At 35.3% G+C, this 24,147-nt stretch overlaps 1 protein-coding gene across 1 annotated transcript; it reads right to left on the bottom strand.

The window, feature by feature from the left end:
• LOC128183137 (uncharacterized) lies at nucleotides 1-24,147 on the bottom strand. Its single transcript, XM_052852035.1, has 15 exons — nucleotides 23,883-24,147; nucleotides 22,741-22,802; nucleotides 22,331-22,398; nucleotides 21,997-22,136; nucleotides 21,669-21,746; nucleotides 21,370-21,447; nucleotides 20,592-20,717; nucleotides 20,156-20,250; nucleotides 19,555-19,678; nucleotides 18,778-18,855; nucleotides 17,301-18,424; nucleotides 15,546-15,645; nucleotides 15,065-15,229; nucleotides 10,467-12,947; nucleotides 1-568 (listed from the first exon to the last, which is right to left on the bottom strand). The coding sequence occupies exons 1-14, from the start codon at nucleotides 23,934-23,936 to the stop codon at nucleotides 10,476-10,478; spliced, it is 4,764 nt and encodes a 1,587-aa protein (XP_052707995.1). The 5' UTR covers nucleotides 23,937-24,147; the 3' UTR covers nucleotides 1-568; nucleotides 10,467-10,475.

The raw sequence follows: 24,147 nt of genomic DNA, 5'->3' as shown, positions 1-24,147 counted from the left end.
TGCAACACTGCAACAAAACATGGAGTACGAAAAACAAAATGGCCATGCTGTCTTGGTATTAAAATTAATAATTGAGGTGTATAAATGCCTAAAATGGGGGATAACTTGTACACCATGAAAATAGTAATCTTCATCAAAACTTCAAAAGTGTCTTAATGACCCAATAAATTGTGTGTTTTTAGTTCTTTTGGAGGAAAATACACGAGGCAGTAACATGATAAATGCTGTCACAATATGAATTTTCAAAAAAAAAAATTTTTCTTTTACTCTTTTAAAATTTCAAAATGCACAATTTTAATTTTTTTAAATGATTTTTTGTTTAATTTTACATAATTACAAAAGGAACAAACCATAGAAATCTGGGATTGATTTTTCAAACATAAATGGAGCAATTTCTATATTAATGAACTCAACATAAAATTTTACACTGGGTACTATAAGAAAGATATGGTAGTTTTGGGTTTTCCTCATCATCTGTGGTCTGTGCTGAGATTTGGGGTTTTGGCCAGACTCCATTGGCTCATCCAGATCTCGAATGAAACATTTTTCTCCAACAAAAAAATCCAATCTGAAAAACAGAAATTTCAAGTTTGGTATCTTGGGTTTAAATTCCATCAAAGATTAGACACAGTGTGTGGTTTTCTACATAATCAAAGATTTATTTTCTTAATTTCACTGACATATTGTCTATAGAATAAACACCAAAAACAAACTCTAAAGTGTAAAGAGAAACAATTTATGGCCAATCTCAGCAGAAATCGATAATGCAGTATTGATTTTTAACACCCGTCCTTTTTTTATCGATGTTTTATTTGAAAGTTTAAGTAATTGAGCTATATATAAATTCAGAACGCCCCAAGTTAGAAATTTATGGTTAAAAGAAAAAAAAAATCAGTAAATTTCAATTAAGATCTTAAAAGGGATTGAAAGTTCATGTCATAAAAAAGAGAATCGGGCGAAACAAAAAATTAAAATCAATCAGAAGTTCAAGTCCTCAAATAAATAAAAGGTGTGTGATGAAGTATTTATGTAAAATTCTGGCCTTCAACCTTAAAGAACTGCATGAACTGAGTGTATTTACTTAACCTTACATGTATGTTTGTGATACATGTACTTACATATCATCAGCTTTATCATTTTAAGTGTTTGCATGAATTATCAGAATAAGATCTTAGCATGAGTATATTTAAAGGTACAAGACAAATCTAAACAATATAGACATTTTTTTTGCGCCAAGGTTTATAATTTATTGATATTATTCATGCATGGTCATGCAACAGCACACAATATACATATCACTTTTACCAAGAGGTAATTTTTTAATGCTGCAAATTATAACGGCTCTTTGGCAAATATCAAACAGACAATAATTAAGAAATGAGTTGAAATTTTCAATAAATTGATCAATTCAGTTTTCACAGCAAAGTTCCTCCTAATCTATACCATACATGTACATGTATTTAACTGGTACCCTGAAAACTGAATATAATTAAAATAAAACAAAATATGTGTGTTTTATAATTTTAATTTTATGTTTTCCCAATTTTAAATAACTTGTCAATGTGGCAGTTAAGAAGATAAATTTCTGAAAAACAGACTATAGCATCAGAATTCTCTCCAACGTTACTTCATGTCTAAAACATAAAACTGTATTTTTCATCACGGTGACAAATATTTTATAAGTTAATTTTGTTTTGTTTTTATAACACCAAATGACTTAAAAATATTAATTTTGTTCATCTGAAACTAAATTCACTAATGTTCAAATAATATATATAAATCAAAGTCTCTGACAATGCATATGCAACCTAAGAGTTTGGTGCAGTCAAACTGCTAAGTAAAGGCTTTTCCTAAATCTGTGTAAATGATAGTCAAGTTATCAAGCACTACAAATTAAACGGTCTATGTATCCAAAAATTGGGCTAGGAATGAATGCTTCAGGTCAGCCCTATCAGTGTTTGAACAAGTTGTTAAAGCCCCCGTACATAATGGCTGCTTTGTCGAGGGTCTACGGTGGCAGTGCTAGGGTATAGCCGGGGTAGAGCTACTGTCTGGCTACATGTCACTCGCTCTAAACGCTTATTATCAATGTGCATATAATCTTCGACTGATCTCCCCGGCTACTGAAGGCCGATTCCTATCAGTTTTTTTTTTCTGTTGCGTAAGAAATTTCGTTAGTTCTATACAGTTCACACCAACTATAATAAAGGTTAAAATATCATTAAACATTAATTTAAAATATTTAAAATGTTCCATATTAGTGATAATTATCAATTAATTTAAAGCAAGATCTTCATTTATTTATTTTGAATGCAAAAAATACCTTCCGTAGAAACATTTTAATTATAATCATTTGAAGCCAAAAAAATATTATAATTGCAGTCTTTTTTTAAATTTAAATTTGGGTATAATAAAAATCAATTCATATCTTAAACAGTTTTTCACTTTTTCGTTCATAACAATTTCTCCCCTTTGATATCTATTAATAATATTAACAAAGGAATATGGTAATAAATACTTCTTTAAAAAAAACAATATGGTACTGAAGAACAAGTCCTGGTATAATGAATCGCAGTTAAACTGTCAGCTATTATATATAACAGTATACAGTTGTTGACTGGGGTCGAGGGCAACAGTTGATCTGTCCGACCGGCTCGCAAACTGTTGCCCAAGGCCGAAGGCAACAGTTTGCGAGCCGGTCCGACAGATCAACTGTTGCCCGAGACGCAGTCAACAACTGTTTTGTTATACCCCTTCTAATCAATAACACGTTTTCGCGGAATGTGACGTCACCGGTCAACAGTCTTTTTTAACAGTCGATTTGAACAGTTCCAATCCAACAGTTCCAGTCCAACAGTCAAAATGTTGGACTTTTTTTCGTAAGGAGTTATATAGTAACTGTTTTACAGGGGTATAACAATACAGGTATTATGAAATAGTCTGACTATTAAGAGATTTACTGAAACAGCCTTAATTTTATTCGACATTTAAAAAAATTCTTTTACCAAGAAATATATATGCACCCTGTAAAACTCCCGGGTTTATGTAAACCTATTCACTGTACAGTAAATCTTGTAACTCATAGCTGTTGGCAGAGCTAGGTGATTTCCGAATCTCAAGGTCCGTCTCATGCACTCAAACGCCCCTAATATATATTTTTTCTTTGCCCTAAGTGTTTGCTTACTATCATGTACAAGCAATTTTCCTGTTTTCTTTAGATTACTCTGTCAGAATATAAAAGTTTTACAATATAGAATAATGAGATTGAATGTGCGGCATTAAACACAAAATATGCAGGCCGTGGTTTACCCGTCATCACAAGAGATAAGGACAAATTCAGAGCCTTGAATCAATCCCATACATTCAAACATATTTTTTTTTCTTTATTCCAAATAAAGAGTTCAAACGATCCTGACCAAATAAAGAGTTCAAACGACCCTGACCACTTGTTGGAATGAAATCCGGATCTATAGAACTCGGAGAGTTGCATGCAATGTGTGTTTTGGAGACATGCTTATACAGCAGACTATACAATTTATACACTAGGGTGTGAAGAGAGGACTATCGGTGTTCTCCGTGTTTTCTATGTGCACACAGTCTTGTACACACCAATAGCTTCACCAAGATATTTAACTGTCCAAAAATCAGGTGCATATATGGTTACTTCACATTATCTACTAAATAATTCAGGGATCACCTTTTGTCTCCAACACAGGCAATATATTTGGTCCCTACTTTTTCCACCCATTTTCTACTTTAGAAGTTATTGATTTCCTGGTTTTAATTGCAGTACTTGTTCCAGAATTTTGGTGCTTTACTGAGCCCTTATATAAATGTCAATGTAGTTTTATCTTGTGTTGCAAATATTTTGAAAAATATGTAAATCTGTAATTATAAAATTTAAATCTGAAGTTATAAAATTTAATGTTCCATTTGCCATTTGTTTTGATGCTCACTTTAACTTTAAAAATTTTTTTATAGTGCTTGAATAGATGCATACAAAATGTACGAGTACCGGTATTCTATATTTTGCTGTTCAATATTGATTTAAAATCATTATGATAAAAAGGACTATGAAGAGGAAGATTTGATATACAGTCGAACTAGATGGGACTGTTTAAAAACTTCAAGATATCCGAGTATTCGAGATATAGAGAGTAAAATACCTTAAAAATAAGTAGTTGGGACTTACAAATCGCTTTGACATATCCATTGTATTCAAAATATCAGTGTTCGAGATATCAAAGTTCAACTGTATATGGTATGTGTATTAACAATAACATAATTCCTACTTGTTCCATCAAAACAAAAACGAGAGTCAACGCATCCATTTAAAACACAGTTTAATCAGCTCTTCCTCGTCTGAGTAAAACAACTCATTGACAATATAAATTGAAATTTATGTATTCTTATTAATTTGAGGGGGTGGGGGTAAATTACTTATTTTGTACTTTATGGAAGCTACTTCTCCTGTTAACAAGCATAGAGAAAACAGCGTCTTAATAACTGTTTCAGTAAGTTTAATTTTTATGAAGTGTCAGAAAACAAAATTAAAGATGGCTATATATTACTAGCACAACTTTCTTCTATATACCAGTACCTGACTGTAAAATGCGCGCAAAATTGGAATAAATCATAAATAGAGGCAGGCCACCTAATAGAACATTATAGTACATTGTAACGGCTAAAAGACAAGTGTATGAAAACAAAACACCTTACAACTTAATGGATTATTGTTATGCATACCAATACTTAAGAATCCACAGACTGGCCGGAGAACAATAGATCGAATTAATATACCGTACATGTATATAGGTAAAGAGGAAAGTACTTGGTCCCTTATAATGCGTCCTGTGGGGATTAATGATGGCTAGAGGATTACCCTGATCTGTGGGGACTTAAATAACCTGTACAGCCAAGCCATTCATTTCACAAACAGCATAATACATCCATGCTCCAAGACTTATTAAGTCATCTATAAACCCTACATTTCTTTTTGTTGGGTATGACCTTGAGTGCATTATAAAGATAAGTTGTCCTAGAATTTGAACATGTATATATGTTGGTCAAGTTCTGTCAGACAGCCTATTTTGTGGGGCGAGTTCCCAGTAAGTTGGGGGGGTGGGGGGGGGGGGCTACAAGCTACAAGGATTTTATTGGACCATCAACATATCACAATATCTCAGAATGAACAGTGACTATAATGTTCTGAACTATCTAATTTTTCAATTTGAGGCACAATATGTTGTTCTGTTTTCAATAGTTATTTAACACTTTAGTAAATATTGAGTAGCATATGCCATAGATACCTGGGGGTAAAAAAATAATAATGCTGTGTGACATTTATTTATTGCATAATATATAGTATATCTGATGATAGAATCTTTATTATCCCATCAAACCTAAATATGATATATACCCTATTAATTACAATGTACATGTAAACTTAAATGTAATAAATAATAAAAATAATGTAATAAATAAATGTAATAAGTTTCAATAAATGTGTATAACTGAAGTTGTAAACTTGGCTCTTTCACATCATTAATTTATTTTACAAAATTGGGTGACTTACACTATAATATTACTGCAGTGTTAGCCCAAAGAGCTCTGATTGCATGAGAGCACCAAAGTCTGCCAGAGCCTTGCCTCTATGATTGGGAGCACAAAACTTTACTAGAGCTTAGTTTACTACAGTCTTGCCTCTCTGATTGGGAGCAACACGTTTTTACTAGATGCTTAGCTTTCTGATTGGTAGCACCAAGGTTTACTAGAGCCTTGCCTCTCTGATTGGGAGCACCAAGGTTTACTAGAGCCTTGCCTATCTGATTGGGAGCAACAAGATTTACTATAGCCTAGCCTCTCTAGTTGGGAGCACCAAGGTTTACTAGAGCCCTGCCTCTCTGATTGGGAGCAACAAGGTTTACTATAGCCTTGCCTCTCTGATTGGGAGCACCAAGGTTTACTATAGCCTTGCCTCTCTGATTGGGAGCAACAAGGTTTACTATAGCCTAGCCTCTCTAGTTGGGAGCACCAAGGTTTACTATAGCCTTGCCTCTCTGATTGGGAGCAACAAGGTTTACTATAGCCTTGCCTCTCTGATTGGGAGCAACAAGGTTTACTAGAGCCTTGTCTCTCTGGTTGGGAGCACTTAAGTTTACTAGAGCCATGCCACTCTGGTTGGGAGCAACAAGGTTTACTATAGCCTTGCCACTCTGATTGGGAGCAACAAGGTTTACTATAGCCTAGCCTCTCTAGTTGGGAGCAACAAGGTTTACTATAGCCTAGCCTCTCTAGTTGGGAGCAACAAGGTTTACTAGAGCCTTGCCTCTCTGATTGGGAGCACTAAGGTTTACTAGAGACTTGCCACTCTGGTTGGGAGCACTTAAGTTTACTAGAGCCTTGTCTCTGTGGTTGGGAGCACTTAAGTTTACTAGAGCCTTGCCACTCTGGTTGGGAGCACTTAAGTTTACTAGAGCCTTGCCACTCTGGTTGGGAGCACTTAAGTTTACTAGAGCCTTGTCTCTCTGATTGGAGCACTTAAGTTTACTAGAGCCTTGTTTCTCTGGTTGGGATCACCAAGGTTTACTAGAGCCTTGCCTCTCTGGCAACTGGTCAGTAGATTTGCTGTGACGGTGATTGGTAAGCTGTAAAATGTGACTTTATCTTTGGCACAATCACCCATTACAGACTACAACCGTTAAGAACTTTAAACTTCAGCATTAACCTAAGAGTCACTTGCCAACATGTATCGCCCTAAATACTGACATATGGACTAAATCAAAGTTAATGATTTAACATATGTAATCATTCCATGATTACTTAACTGTAACTGTGTAAAAGTTCAATATTTTTTACAATGACAAAGAAAAAAATGTATCCTAGCAATAGAAAAATAACCTATATATGCTAAGGATAAAAAATAAAATGGGGTACTCTGCTAAGTACATATACTTATATAATAGTGTTGTGTTGTGCATGTACTATACCTGAATAGTAGTCAGGGTTTGATACATAGTGCATGAGCCGGAGGCGAGTGCACTATGTATCAAACCCTGACTACTATTTAGGCATAGTACATGCACAACACAACACTATTGTTATTATTATGCCGACTGTTGAACATACTGACTTGCTTTGCTATAAGTAGCTGTGACATTTGAGTGTTGACTAGTCTCTAAAAATAATCACCGGAAAAGCAAGCGTTTGTTTTTTTTTCCAAATTAATCAATTGATATGGTTGTTTATTTAATCAACAAGTTGTTGTACAATAAAAAGTCAACAAAGGTTTATGTTCTTTTCAAGAAATGAGAGACGTTTGGCCTTACAGAGAAAACTCAAAATGTTTAGCAAACGAAATCTCATTGAATTCTTTTCTTGTACATTCTTTATCAAGCGTCATTTAAAAAAGCATTTTTGTGATTCTCATGTAGAATTTCTTTGAAAAATGTTCAATCAATTTGTTCAAAAGTTTATCAGAAACTTTAACTTTAAAATCGTCGTCAATAATGAAGTGTTTTTGGAAAGATTAATAATTTTAATTGCTTGATGTCAGTCGTATAAATCTATGTTTTATATACATAAATACCGTGTAACATTATCAGCAAATATAGCATAGCGGTAACACGTTTCGCTTCATGCTGGAATGATTTTAGCATCGTGAGTTTGAAACCCGCTGTCGGCGCTTGTAAGATTTTCATTGAAAACATTTGCCGTGCTCTATTTCGGCATAGTATGCTTACGCTATATAAATCCTATGTATACTATGCGAAAATAGATGAGTATTGAATATATAGCAACAAACTGACAGGAGGCATAATAATAGCTGATAATAATATAATTATACAGATGCATGCACAGTATAGACTAAACAGGTCCTTGTTGATTGAATGTTCTTTGCTCATATGGTACAATGTTAAAGTTAGAGGCTGCACTGAGGGTGTGCATAGATATCCTTCAATTCAGTAACTTTCTTGGAAATAAAGATTAAGCAGTATATAGATATTGTTTAACATACTAAACTTATGTTTTATACTAGCTTAATTCTCTTGCTTACACACAATGACATTAGTTAAGAACTTGAGAGTATAATGTCCATGCAGATTGATCAACACGTCAAGTAACTTTTTGTTCAGTAATTGCTTCTCATAGTAACTTAAAGAAATTTACTCCAATAGCAGAGAAAATACTGTAAACGTATTACATTTCAATTGGCTGTGTATATTAATATTCTTTTTGGCATTTTTCGCAAAAAGCTGCTTTCGCCAAATCAAGTACATCACTAAATGCCATTCCTATGTACCGTATATCAGAATAGGCACATTCACAAATATGCTATTTCAAATCCATGATAATTTGTTGAAAATAATTTTCCGCTAAATATCCTACTTGCTAAATATGTATAATACGTTTACAGTAGTTCAATAAAACTTGTTTTAAGCTTAACCAGATATAGTTTAGAGTACAGGTGACACTCGATGGCTCGAACTTCGAGAGAACTTCGATCTCTCGAAGTTCTTGATCTCTCGAAGTGAACTCAAGGTACCAATTTTTTTCTCTATATAACTAAGCAAATTTACTTCTGATCTCTCAAACTCCGATCTCTCGAAGTTCTTGATCTCTCAAAGTAAAACCTGGGTCCCGTTATACATATTTAATTGTTTTTCACGCTTGATAACTCGAAGTGGTTGCTATGTACACATGCACGCAGCCGATCAAGCATATAATTATAGTTCCGCGTGGACCTTATCTGGATGGTTGAGTGAACTACTGGGGGCTAGCGTGGTAGTGTTAATTGGTTGATTACATAAGTGACACTACTCCTTTCTTCCTTCAAAGGGTAGATAGGTAGTTTGTAAGTGATTATAATTTCAACAACTTGTGAATGTTACGGTAAATGCTCTTTATTTAAAATGATGAAAACATATTATGCTTAAAAATGTTTTAACGTGAAAAATACACTTAATAACCACACAAGTAAGTTCTGTATTGTTTAAATTGAAGTAATGCAGCAGAAAATACGACTGAAATCATGTCAGACTGTCCTTCCACGTTATAAATATAAATTTCCAGCTACTATAATTTTAGAACCAAAATACAAGAACAAAAATTTCCGGATTATTTTAAACTTTCGATCTCTCGAAGTTAAATCATTGTCCCCTAAAGATCGAGTTATCGAGATTCACCTGTACTTTCAATGTCAAGCAACAGTTAAAAATGTGAAAAATTCCTGCCAATCCATAAAACTTGTTCTTCAATGCTTCTCTGAAACTTTGCAATTCTATAACTCGATCCCTGACTTTATAAACATTTTGACAAATTAAACGTATATTCTTGGGAATATTCTTGGGAAAGCTGTTCTTTTCTGATTAGACTTAAATCAAGCTTTAGCACAAAATGAAGTGCCAATAGAAGAGTCAGATTAAAACAGCAGATTTTTCAGAAAACTTGTTCTATTCTAGACTTTAATTAGCAGTCAGTATAGCTCAAAATGAAGCAGTATAGTCAAGTTAGAAAAATAAGTTTCAAACTGTTCTATTTGCATAAGACTTAAGTTTCAGCTCAAAATAAAGCAGTATAAATGGTCAAGTAAAAAGATATAGCTTTATAATAATTACTGTCAGTTTAATTCCAGACATCTAGCTAGCTCAATATTATAAAGCAGCATAGTCAAGTTAAAGTACACGTAGTAAGTTTTTGAGAAAACAAACTACATGTAGTTTTAGTGCAAAATTGGATCAGTCACAAAATAAGGCAGTAGAATCCAGACCAGACACGATGATTCATGAGTCATAACTGCTAAATAAGCCATTGATCTTCAAAAGGTAACATGGCTACACTATTTCAAACACCATTTATTACCCTAGAAAAAAAAGATTGCATAACAGGAATGGATAAATAAAGCCACTGCTTTAGTTCAGGCTTTAACTTTTCCATCTCTAAGTGGATTTTAAACATCAGAGAGCACAATGCCCATCTGGAAAGTTTGATTTTGTTCTGTATGCATCGATCTATATTGTGTACCTTCACGGCAAAAAATCTCTACATTGAAGATAAATGGTTCTTTTATGAACCTGCACCAACTATTGCTGACTAATATACTTAAAGCTTACAGAGATACTTCACAAATTCAGATCCCCATGTACGCAACTTGATTCTTTGAACATTGTTGATTGCACATGAAAACTAAAATCTTAAAAGCCTGACAAAGATCTTTAGTAAGTCAGTCTCAATGGGCTATACAATAAAACTTGCAGAAAAGTTGTATATTTAAACCACTTTCCTTTGATTATTGCAGATATTTCTATAAATTAGAATAATAGACAATAAGCCTGCATTATTCTTAAAGCTAAGGTAAACAGATCTGCTATAAACATACACTCATACAAATCAGTCATTGTTTTAGTGTCAGCTGAACTTCTAATCACAAGGGGAGGTAGTTTGATAATAATTAAAATTAAACTTACGCTCTATGGTCATGTGACTTCCGGAGGAGGCTTGACGGGCGGCCATAGTCTCTCTCCATCGACGTCTTCTTTGGCACCAAACGGAAGGAAGCCGCCCGTCTTCTTCTCTCCCTTACTCTTGTCAATGTTATGAAGAACTTCTCGCAAATTCTTCTGCGACTCTCGAATAACTACATGGGCATCTAGCGATCCATTGGCCGTCTTGTAGGAGACCTCACTAAAAGGAAAAGCAAGGTAGAAACTACCGACCCTTGACGGAGGACCTTTGACCTTTGACTTTCCCTGCTGGCTGTTGAGTTGAGCTCGATTACGAATGTTCATGCGAGATCCATTGATGCTTCGTCGAGTTGGGTGAGCACCCTCCTGATCACCCAACCTACTGCCCTGAGATTTCCGTAACGAGACCTTTGTAAAGGGTGCCTGAGATTCGTTGGCTGGCGTGAAGCGCCTGGGCTGGCTTCGTTGTGTATTGCTTTGGTGGGACAAGGAACGAACTTCTCGTTGTGATGATGGAGCTTCGTAGTTCATCTGCTGGGCTCGACTTGCTGCCCTCTGGGGGTACAAATTTGGCTTTGGGGTCACTGTTCCAGAGGAGGAAATTTTCCTCAAAGCACTAGAGTTTCCACTAGGTCTGAGAGATTTGATTTTTGATGATAGTTGACTAGATGATGAGGATTTAGTTAAGGAGCTCTTTGGTTGGTCACTGCTATTCTTGAGGTTTGATGTGTTGTCACTGGTCTGACCATATGTGTAACTGGGCCTTCGTTGTCCAGTGACAAGATTACTGGACCGTCTTCGAGACTCCTCGGGAAGCGACACAAGATCCGAGTTCTCGCTCCCTGATCCCGAGTAGAGACTGGATATTGCACTGTCGGAGGTAGCACAACTCTTTAAGGATCCCTTCTCAGCCTTATGAGATTTGGAATTTGAGGACAGAGTACTGGACCTGCGTACAAACACGGTCTGAACCGGACCGATGGTCGTGTGGATCACAGATTGACTAGTGGGCTGATTGTTATTCATGTCCGTCAGACTAGGAGCTTTTACGATGGACCTAGAGCTAGGCGGACCTATACTGAATGTCACAGATGTTCGGCTTTTTTCTCGTGTCAACTGACCAGCGCTGGCACTCTTGTGGATAATCGGCTTGTGCTCCGCTGTGACTTCATCCAACTTCTCACTCCCGGCACTGGACACACCAGAACTCGCACTATCTGGCCGCTTGTCATCGTCTGCAGGATTGACCAATGGCAACCCATAGCACATCTTTTCTGCCTCTTTCTTCTTCTCCACTTCGTTGTCTTGTTCGATGTAGGACGTACTCTCTTTGACTGTGGACTGTTGCTTGCTGAGAGCACTGAGACTTTTCTGGAAATTGGATGAACTTCTGTTGATGGCGGAACTTCTTCCAGTTCGGCTGACAGAGGAGTACCGATCCGTCTCCAGGGCCTTGGATCGATTGGTCAACTGCCTGTACACATCACCCCCTCTTTCCTTGTCTTGGTCTTTGAAATGCATGAGATCCATCAGATCATGAAGCAGAGGCTTTTTGACTAATATATCTGTCTGACAATCTGAGCTCAGTGAAGGACTGAAATTGACCTCCAGCAGCCATGGCTTCAGATTCTCATCAATCAGGACGTCGAATCCATACAGCTCAAAACAGTTCTCCATCTTAGGGACTTGAGGAGCCTGGACTAGGACGGTCAGAATAATGAGGTTCATGACCCGGATCCACAGCACGCTGTCGTCAATGTTATTTTGATGGAAGTAATACCGTAACTGGGTCAGTGTCCACTTGCAGCCCGGTCCGATTCGTTCCTTATCAGTCGTATAAGCCGGACTATGTTTATTTATAGATGTGTTAGTGAGATGGGAGAAAACATTCTTTAAAGAAGAAAGATCAAATTTTTCAGTTCCAAATCTAGCGATTCCTTCTTCGTATATATAAACTGTCAGGGGATGAAATGATGGTACAGCTACATAGATTCGAACATCAAATTTATACCCTCCAATCAAAAGAGGATTAGAAATGTACCTCTGGAGAACAGCATTGCAGTCATATTGAAGATCCGACATATCACTGAAGATGAAGATGCCCCTTCCTCTTGACATGTCAGCCGGCTTACAAATCCAGTACATTGTTTTGTTTTCGCCTTGTTTTTGTTTCAGCTTGCTGTACTCTGCGACAAATCGGGTGTAATCATTTGGAAGATTAAACGTCATTGGACAGAAGTTGTACACCCCAGCCCCGTGGACACCTTTCATTCGCTTCAAGTTCCGCGCCAGGCAATCCTTCTTTGTAATACCCGTAGATTTTGGATAGTGATTTAACCTCTGCCATTTTTGGATACTGTCGTAATCGCAGTTACGGAACCTTGATGTTCTCCACCAAATATTCCAGTCGTAATCTTCCTGCAAATCCTCATCAAACTCAATCCACCCACGTTCTAAGAAAACCTGACGAAGAACCTCCGGACCTTGGCCATGGTCATTTATTCTAAACACTATTGCCTTAGGCCTCTCTGACATTCTTTTTATCCAAATATTTCCACCACTACTGAAGAACAGCACATATCCCAAAACTTTTTAATCTGAAAGTGAATAAAATAATTTTTTTTTAATAATTTAAACACAAAATAATTAACATGATAATTTCTGAACATTAAAAACTGACTGTATCTTTTCCTAAAGCTTCTCTTCATAGAATAATTTTAGAAGTGTCACATTCTCAATATACCTGTGTATATGCGATAACAATTACACAATCTAAGCAAATTTTATATATCATATATATGTTGATCTGTACTAATCCAGGTATGTCAGACCTATATTTGGTCATTACCTCAAAGTTTTTAGTGGAAAGTCCTCTTATATTATAAGTTAAGCCAAAATGTGATTCCAGGAAATTTTCACTAAGATACATTCATGAGTCAGAATGATCATGCATATATATATATATTTTAAAGGAACACTCCAAAGAAATTTAAACCGCACTGCGACAGACAGGTATAATTCTCACTTCCTATAGATAACATCACATTGCTGTCAAATAACATTTATTGGCCCGCCATTAAAAAATACATCCTTGAAATTTGATGGGCTAGCAGTCGTGAAATATGGGTGCTTTAAGTATGTAGAATTAGGACGTTATAATTGAAAGATTCACACTCTAGTGACGCGATGGCGCTATACAATTCCGTTATTTAAATACAGGTCTCAAGAGATTAACACAATGTAGAGTATCAATCACCCACTGCTCCGATTTTTAAATGACCTACACAAAACGATACATATCATGCGATAGCCACACTAATTTCACACCCGCTCTACACCTGTCCCGATCGCAGCTTTAAGATTATTGCAAATTTGTTTCTTTGTCTCGTGAATAAATCTAGAATAAAAAAGTCAATGTTCAACCTACCTATATATTGCGATGGTCCCATTTAACACCAAAGAAACTTTAAAATCAACTATTGCACCCATCTCGCGAACAAATTTTCCCATTTTGTTGACATCACGTGACATAGCGACAACCAATCAAAAGTTGCGTTATAACGCGGTTTTGTAAATAGTCGGTATAAAATCTAAACCAAATATGGCCGGAATAGTTTTTCACGGAAATAACCGATTACATATTACATTCTATCTTAAAGGACATTCCTCCCATATGTTTTCAATATGTCAGATAAATCAAGATAATTATTAGTATATTTTTACCTCTCCTGTATATTTTTTTTTTATAAATGTCACCTTATCACCTTCATGTGTATTTTCCCATTTTTTTTTTAAAAATAAAATAATATTGCATAAGATTAATTGGTTATAATCTAAAAAAAATTGCTTTTTATGTGTCATTTTTTTTTTTTTTTAAAACCATCAAGACAACCTGTGGTAAAAATACATAGCCCACTGTAATTTTTCTGCAATAATTGCTATCTTTGTAACCCGCATGAATCATCAAAGAAAACATTTTATTGTTTATATTTATATCTTTCTTTTAACAAATTAAAAGATTGATTATATTAAGTATGAAAAATTCATTTAATTACTTTCACGTACATTAGTACGTTAGCTAAAAGAAACAGACAAATTGTCTCTTAATATCGTAATTTTAAGTCTGACATCATCAGGATTATTTCGTGTAGTCTGTGATTTTTCTTATGTAGCTGTAGGTTTCGACCAATCAATAAAATTGGGCATGTAGATTTAAGTCCTGTCAGTTTCAGAGCTATGAATTACTGTACAGTAAGTTTCCATAGAAAATAGAGGGAATCATACTCAGTAGATGTAAATATTTTGATATATTGATCCTGTAAATCAAACTTATCTGGACATCAATAATATTAAACAAAAACAAAGAACAATTAATATACAAAATGGATCAAAATAACTACTTATATAAGTGAGACTGTCATTTTAATCTTCATTACTATTTCATACATTGTATAAACAAAGCTGTCAAAAAACATCATTTCAAGACACTGACAAAACATAAAACTATCCTATCAGTGCTTCCGCTTCTTATGCTTTGTATCAGCAGACTTATTTTGAAAACCCATGTCAGGTTTGCGCTTTTTACTGTCTTTTTTAAAAACGTCAGCCTTGCTGATTGGTTGGATGATTCCTCCGAGCTTGGTGACGATTTTTGGTTTAACCAGTTCCTTCACAGCTGTCTCCGGGTTCCAGGTCTTTCCGATCGGAGCGCGGATAGCCTGCTCGTACTGCTCCACCGTCACGTACGGAAAAGGGAGATCATTGACCTACAAGGAACGATGTGCTCAAACTGATACTGACATTACTATACAAGACTGAAATACATTGTATATTCTAACTTATGACTATGTATTTTGTAGCTTAGTGAACGGCTATAACTATAACCGTGGGATCAAATTATGTTCTTTTTCTTGTATTGTTCAGGATATATCCTTGACCTTGTTCATATAACCTTTGCTTAGGGTCATTGAGCATGTTTAATTACAAACTACCTAAAGTTTGTGCACAGTTTTGTCTTCAAAAATTAAAAGGATAGAACATAAAAGTGATAAGCAAGCCTGATGCCTTCCTGTAGAGACTAACCTGATGTTTACTGATGGCCTTGTCCTTTTTCTCACTGATGATCACGTTACCAAGGCGTTTGTCCTTGCGCGGGGGACCCTCCGGGGCTTTAATTATGAACCTGTTACCATGGAAACATAAACATAATCATTTTATGAGAACAGATCTATTGATGGCTCTGAAAAAATAACAGGCTCAATAGAGAAACAATTTCCTGTTATAATGTCAAATCTAAATTCTCTTATTCTAATGAGTTTTCTATCAAAATTTTGGACAATTAAAATGTGGTTTTTTCAAATGCTATCAACATTTACTCCAACAAGCAATGTTAACCTTCAATCTCGGTATATATCTTAACAAAAACTGACCAAATCAGGGTCAGGAGGATAGTTTTAATTGTTTCACCAGATAATTTTTTTATCATGGAGTGGATGTACTGAGATATGAGAACAACCTAAGGGTCCACTTCAGCCCCGGCTCCAACTATCACAAGTACCTGGTCTTTATCAGAGATACTTGATCTGTAGTACTTTTAATCAGAAATCTTGGTAATATTATATGACTTTAAAAAATGTTGAAACTGTGACAAATTAGGAAACCTCCTATTATAATGATCAGCAGCTCTTCATGTACGACAATCATGTACATGTATAGGTAATTTTAGTTGGAGACTTTACAAAATGTTCACAATGCATCTACCAACTGACTCTGCAAACAGAAGACCACAGTCTTATGAAATAATATTTTGTCTAAATTAACAATGAGTCATGAACTGCAATTCAAAAGAAACATCAAAATGATTGATGCAATTTTGATGAGAGTTCACATACATGTATACCCTTAAAGTAAAATTTGTCAAATCAAAATTTTCATTTTTGCATGTTGTTCAATCAAGCAAAATTAATTGAGTCCATAAAATTGAACTTATAATTTTGGTCTGATATACATTGTGCAATCCAGATTATGTCTAGCCTGCATATTGGCTGAGATGTCAATTCTCCAATGCAGCTAATATAATTTATTTAGTGGAGTCCATCTGCCATTTGTATAATGCAAGGGAGCTAAACTGGATTGTTACTGGTCTATGATGAAAACTTAATAAAGCCATTCTATTAAATAGCTCAATAACAGTCAGAATTTGAATCAATTATCACTGGTAAGGGTACTTATATTGCTGATCTAGATATCATTCTGTAGATCACATTTATTTCAGTAGGTCCTAGTTATACACGTAAGAATGTTGTTTATAATAACTATTCCAAAAAAGATAATTTTAGGTACATTTATTACTGTACCAGATATCTTCCTATAGATCACTTATTTCTGAGATCTTATTTGTTTGCTATACACTGTTATTTAATTTTTTTTTCTCCAGAAAACATAATTTTAGGAATAGCTGATCATAACTATGTGAGTAACTTTCATAATTAAAGACTTCATATAAATTGGCAAGATGCTAGTTTCATTATATCATGCGTGAAAAAATGTTCATGCGTATGGAAATGGATTAACAATGAAAGAAAATAAAGTTTCTCCGATAGGGCCTATTGGTAACTGCGGTACTACTTATATGCAGGTCAAAATGACATAGTTTGGTAAAATATGACATAACATCAATTGTTTATTCACGTCATTTCATTATCTACCTGCTTAAACTTCGACAAAGTGTATCAATTTGCCCTGCCAGAGAGCAGTACCGCATTTATCATGAATGGGTCTTAGCAAAACAGCTGAGGCTCCTTCAAATAACAACCTTTACTACAACACAGCACTTACTTCTTGCGTTTCTTCTTGGACACCTTCACACTCTCCCCTCCCCACGCCCCCCAGCCTGGCAGAAAAAGGTCAATGTCTGTCGGCTTGTCCCTATCCACGATTGCATTCTTCTCCTTCACAAATTCGTCGATGACATCATCGTCAGCGAAGGCCTGAGCGATGATAGAGCGCTGGGCCTCTTCTCCGTCAGACTCCTCCTCCTCCCCATCTCTGCCTGTGACCTCAGGGTTAGCAATGTCCGATATCTTTGTCTCCAGAGTGAAGAGTTTTTTGGGGTCCACAAACACTTCTTCTTTGGTATTTGGACTGTCCTCAGTAAATGAACCATTGTTTGTTATTTCAGTCTCTCTCTTTGCCATCATGGAAGATCTGCCAGAAATAGACTCTTCTTCTTCTTCTTCATCTTCCTCCAGATCATCAAGGGTTTTCTTCCTTTTCAATCCTTCACTGATTAAAGGAGCATCATTCATGTCCTCTGCCTTCTCTGCTTCATCATCCTGGTCTTCCATCTTCTTTTTCCCCCTTCGCCTTTTCTTTTTTTTCTTATTTTCAGAATCTCTCTTCACATCTTCCTCCATTTTCTTCCTGTCATCGGGAGCTTTATCTTCCAGCTTTTGGAAGATCTCATCAATGTTTTCTTCCACTTTTGGAGCTGCCTTTTTCGTTTTCTGTGTTTTATTTTTTTTATTTTGTGAGTTTTTGACATCTTCCCCCGAAGCTTTAACTGACTTTTCCTTTTCCTGCCTTTGATTTTCTGGCTTTTGAATGTTTTTTTCCATTTCTTCCTCCACAAGATGAGCATGTACAGGTTTCTTTTGTCTCTTCTCTAGTTCCCTCCCCATCTTCATCAGCACATCTTCATCTTCATCAGACTCACTTTCACTTTCCTCCTCCTCTTTTCCTTCACTGTTCAGCACGACCTCAGGGCGAGAAAACTTGGACTTTGCCACTGGCTGTGCTGCCACCTTCATCCAGGGATTGGAAGACAGGGAAGATAACTCTCTCTCTATCATTTCATCTTCTGAGTCCATCGCCTCTTCATCATCTTCACTGTCGCTCACTGCGACGGACTTTTGTGTTAGTTGCCTACTTGTGTGCAGCATATCTTGGACTCTCTGCCTGGCCTGTTCAATCAGAAATCATTTCATTACTGGTATACATATCAATATCTTTGGGAAGGGATGTAAAGAAACACAAAGCTCAATTTGCATTTTTTTGTGTGAAAGAACATTTTGCATTTTGGTTTTAAAAAAAATTTTCATTGGTAAAATAATCTCTATGGACGAGGATGTTAAAAAAAAAAGCTTAAACAAAACATGATTTGCATGACATCCATGTACCATATCAGTCTTATTTGTACCAGGTGCATGTTTTTGCTCTTTTTTTTCAAAAGGTACGATTCCTCTGATCTTTAAACATTGTTGACAATATAAGCGGTTCTCTGCAATTAAATTGTTCAGCTATTGTGACTGCCTACCTGGTCGTCGTACTTGGCATACAGCATTTGTTTCTTGGAATATTTACTGCCTCCTCTGTGTTTCAAACTCATTCGCTCCTACAAAGGTATCAAAATACTGTCAGCAATATCTAATATACATGTATATAACCTTGTAAAAGTTGCAGTTTGGAAAACTTATTTGATATCACAAGAATTAGATTACCAGAGTAAAACCGGTATCATTATACTTAATGCTAAAATGTTCCCACTAACAGCAACACACTGTCTGGTACAGTATCTTATACAGTCATGTATATTCAAAGCTTTGAGATTAGGTAATGATGTTAAGAGTTCTCATTGAATACTGTAAAAGCACATATTTTTATTGGGTTTAAATTTCATTGTTTTTAAATCAAATAAAATCATGTTGAGATTTAATTTCGTCATAACGTAATCTCTAAAATGTATTTCACATCAACACTGTGTTTATGAATACTTGGGTTGAAAATACGTCATGGATTTAATTTCATTGATAAATACTGCCAATGAAAATAACAAATTAATAATAAAACTAAATCCTCAACGAATATTTCTTCTTCTACAGTATGATTAATGTAAACTGTGAAATACTAGAGATGAGGAATGAATATCCATGTAAAATCACAAGAACATCATGCAGACTTTTTGAAAATCTGGCTTTTATTTTTTGGACAGATGTAAACTGCATCTTTCTTTGCTACGTTTATGCCATGTTAAAGTCCTCCCCTTATTTCACCCTTCCTAATTTCACTAGTTATTCATTGTGTGTAAGATCACCTCTATGCGCTGCCTCTCCACATCCTCCACTTTCTCCTGGTAAGCCGCCGGGTCGTTCTTCTCTAACTCCTCTAGAGCCTTCTTCTCATGTTTCAGCTTCTCTTTCTTTAACACCCGGTGATATCTGTCAACATTACAAAAACAAAATCCTGATATCTGTCAACATTATGAAAACAACAAGTGATATCTGTCCATATCATACAACAATATCCAGTAGTATCTGTCAACATCATGAAAACAACAAGTGATATTTGTCAATATCATACACAATATCTAGTAGTATCTGTCAACATCATGAAAACAACGAGTGATATATGTCAATATCATACAATATAGAGTAATATCTATCAACATCATAAAACATATCTTGTGATATCTGTCAACATCATTAAAACAACATGTTACTGGTAATATCTGTCAACATCATGAAAATGACACCAAGTGATATCTGTTAATATCATAAAAACAACCTCCTGTATGTGATATCTGTCAATTTTTTAAAATAATGACCCAGAATACGTAAATACTTTGTGCTAAGATTAACTATGATGTGGCTTTTTGTAGCAAACAATCATGATAAAATTCTAAAGAGTTGACCTACTTTTTGCTCTTGATTCTTTTCTGTCTTTTAGCCTTCGCTTCTTTGTATGACATCAGAGCTCGGAACTTCTGTAGTTCTGCTCGACGCTCTTTAGCCTGTGTGATACAATAAATTCAGTTAGCCCGAGAGTTACCGCAAGTTCTATTTGCATCATTTCATAAACTGTACATTCCTTATTTAACTCAATTACTTAATTCTGCAATGTTGCTTTTCTGTATCAATTTCCAGTTGAGATGAGTACCAAACTTGTTGTAATGTCATATAACTCACAAGTCAAAACAGTTATCAACTTGAGAGATTTCAAAATCTGCGATATATGCTTGCCACAATTTTAAGCATATGTTAATGTGAAATTTTGCCTTCAACTAAGAATTCACTGTAGCTATTAAAAGATTTCAAATGACCTTGCAAGGTCATCACCAAGGTAAAGACCTACCTCCTCTAGATCCATGGCTGCCAGTGCCCTCTCCTCTGCGGGGGTGAGCTCCCTGTTCTCAGTGGGGAGAACATCACTATTCCCGCTCAATACGGCCGCGATCTCCAGCTCCAGGGGTGTGCGTGGCTGCCAACACAAGTTGGAAGGTTATTAAACAGAAAATCAGTTTACGTAGAGAAGAGACTCAGACACAAGGTGGGAGGGTTATTAAAGGGGCATGGTCACGATTTTTTTGTCAAATTTTATTTTTCTGTTTTTATTATTTACATTGCTTTAGGAATGCATTTCTAATGATCCAATGAGTCGGTCGTAGAGTTATAAGCATGATACAAGGCTCACAATTCTTTGTCATGTAAACAAGGCTCGTGCCCTGTTTTTGTTTATATAGGTTCAATATACCAGTAAAAATCTTTTTCAAGGTAATTTGTCTATCTTCTTATTAATTTTAAGCATAAATAAACTGTTTCTAACGATTAACACATTCATTTGAAGTCTAAAACTGAAATTTTTACTTCAACGTTCAACATGTAAATAAAAGCTTTGTTTACATAGCGAAGAACTGTAAGCTCTGTAACTCGCTTATAACTCAACAAATGACACTCAATGTAGGTTGCCTATTTAAAATGCCATACTGAAGCATTGTAAACATTAAAATTGAAAAAATAATTTTTGACCAAAATCGTGACCATGCCCCTTTAAATAGAAAATCAGTGTATGCAGTATTGATGGCCGATATTGAAGGCTTCACAACCCCTAGATTCTACAGCTGGTCACTCACCTTTAGCTGTTTGAACTTCCCTGTTGTGTTCAGTAGGTGGACTTCAGATTTCTGGAGAGGAAACTGCAGCTGTTCTGCCTGTATAAAAAATACATCGGTCCAAGAATACAACCTTGATTACATGATACAAGAGCTATATGTTGTATTCTAAAACTCAAACTGACAATGAAGGTATGTCCACAAAATGTATTCTACTCTTTACTCAATATTATATTTATTCAAATATTTTTTATCAAAAATTTTTAACATGCATATTTTTCAGACCCTCAATTGTGTTTGATGACTATTACTATGGTTACCTGTCTGTTGCTATTGACAACAGAGTCCCACTTAGAAACCTCTTTGCTTGTATTTTTGTATGCCACTTCTCTCTCAATCTGTAATTAATGAGATAGCCCAGTGATTATTTCATTTCTACAAGCACATGACAACACGATTTCTTCTTTTATAATCTGCAGGTAGTCTGTTATATTAATAAGATTTACCTTTGGTTTAAACTGTACAGTAATATTTGTTCCTAGAATAATATAAGCATATTAAGAATATGCTCTTAAATGACCTTTTTTAAGCTATGACTTGTGTTGACATATGTTGCAGATCTATTTATATCAGAATCTCTTCCTTTACCTTTTCTTTTTGGTGCTTGGGTAGGGGAACTGACAGAACTTTCTGGTTCTGGACCCGGTTTAGCTGGTTCTTGAGAGAACCATGTTTGGCAGAAGTCTTCAGAGTCCCCACCAACTCATGTAGCTTCACCTTACTGTCATCTGAGAAGAAAAACAGTAAGTAGTACTAAATACATGCCGTAAATATTCACAAATGTAAGCAAATGCAAAGTCTTCATTAGTGCATAAAGTAAGCAAAATATTTTTTTTTCCTTGGAAAAGTCTCTAGTGCATCACATCGATCTTTTCTCTTATTCACTTGATTTTCAATCTGTTGTACAATACATTACAGTCACCTGTGGCCGCTGTGAAGTTGAACTCTGACACCTGATTGGTCGGCACTGTCCTCTGGCTTCTCTTGTTTCTGTATCAACAAAATGCAACACACAACATGTAAAAAATACTTCCCCCATCAGTTTAAAATACAATGTAGTACATGAATTTAGATTTCTAAATGAATTTATTAAAGTTCAATATTCAGTATGTAGTTAGTACATTCATGCAGACAAACAAAATAGTGATTTTTTTCTTCTGAATACTTGCAAATGTTTATAATTATGTTTTGTTTTGCACAAAACGCTGATGGTTCATTGTCAATGTATAATTTATGTTATAGTTACTCATGTTACTGACACACATCAATGTGTGATGTATAATATATGTTATAGTTACTGTCACACGTCAATTTTAAATTATAGTTACTGACACTTTCTTTCCGCCAAGCCCAGAGATGGCGTCCAACAACTTCGCATGTCTTTTGTCATCATCCTGTGAAAAAAGGCAACATTTAGACTGAAGAATGGTTCCAGTAGATTAATTTCTTTGTCTATGTGCACACACATAGTACACAAGATATACAATGTCGGTAAATGAGGCATTTAATATGTCACAGGTGGTGAAAAGTCAAGTCTCAACCAGGGACTCGAACCCAGGGCCTCTGGCCCGGTGACAAATAATTCACGTCATACTTGCCAACCTCCAACATGTGAAAATCTGGTCATGACCAGATTGGAAAGTAAAAAATCTGGTCATAGCGCGTAACGACATTCACGACATATTTATCATGCATTTCATAGGTATATACAATAGAAATATGTGTTAAAACTTATGTGTATAATACTTTATTGCAAAGAAGCATTTTAACTAACAGTTGCTGATTTTGAATTTTGTAAAGTGATCTGACACAGAAAATGGTAGGTTGTGTTCAGCTAAAAAAAAAAATGCAAAAAGAGTTTCTGCTACATTAATCTTGCTTTTGAACTCTGTAAATGATGGCATGAAAGTTGTAAGTGACTTGGAAGACTTTTGTGTATTAAAAAGCATTCTATACATGAGTGACAACTTAGCGTTTTTGAATGTTTAGTCAGATCATTTTGGGCACAAAATCCAATATTCAAATGTGAGTTACATAGAACGCAAAAGCCTCGTTTTGTACTTCAGTATTATTTAGTAACAAGAAGGTCTCCTGTTTAAATAGCAGCACAACTATTTGTAATATCTTGAAAAATAACTTAATGGTGTAGAAAATTATAACAATGACTATTTCATTTTACACTCCACTGAAAGGAGATTCCATTGGTAGGTTTGGGGCAATATGCGGAAAAATTGTGAGGTCGGATTTTTTTCAAATTTTACGTATTAAAAGATTTCATTCCAAAGAAAAAAATATAAAAATTTCAGAAAAATTGAATTATAGGAAAAATTTAGCTTATATGTTTTGTACTACCTTAAGTCTGTCTCATGCAAGTGATCTCCAAGGGATAGAAATATCAAACAAAAAGGGGGTATATGTGATGGTGTGTATAATGTAGATTTATATGTATAAATCTAAATATAAATATTAAATACCTCGTCCTCGCTGGCGCTAGGAGCATTTATAAGATCCTCCTCGTCCTCCATCATTTTCTGTGTCAGTGTGTGATCGGTTTATGAGCAGATGAATCAGTCAACAGTGTTACAGCTCGTTAGACTTCAAAATTCACGGGTAACTATACAACCAGGAAATTAAAGTCTTCAAGCTTATTTATCAAAACTGATACATTTGACAGCAGAAATACCAGAATAAACAGAAAGACGACTTTTTTTTATTTACGTCCAAACCATGTGGCGGAAA

Source organism: Crassostrea angulata, chromosome 5 (assembly GCF_025612915.1).
Source record: "Crassostrea angulata isolate pt1a10 chromosome 5, ASM2561291v2, whole genome shotgun sequence".
NCBI classification, from domain to species: domain Eukaryota; kingdom Metazoa; phylum Mollusca; class Bivalvia; order Ostreida; family Ostreidae; genus Magallana; species Magallana angulata.
Note: the sequence above shows the minus strand (reverse complement) of the source record. Positions and strands in the feature narration are given on the sequence as shown.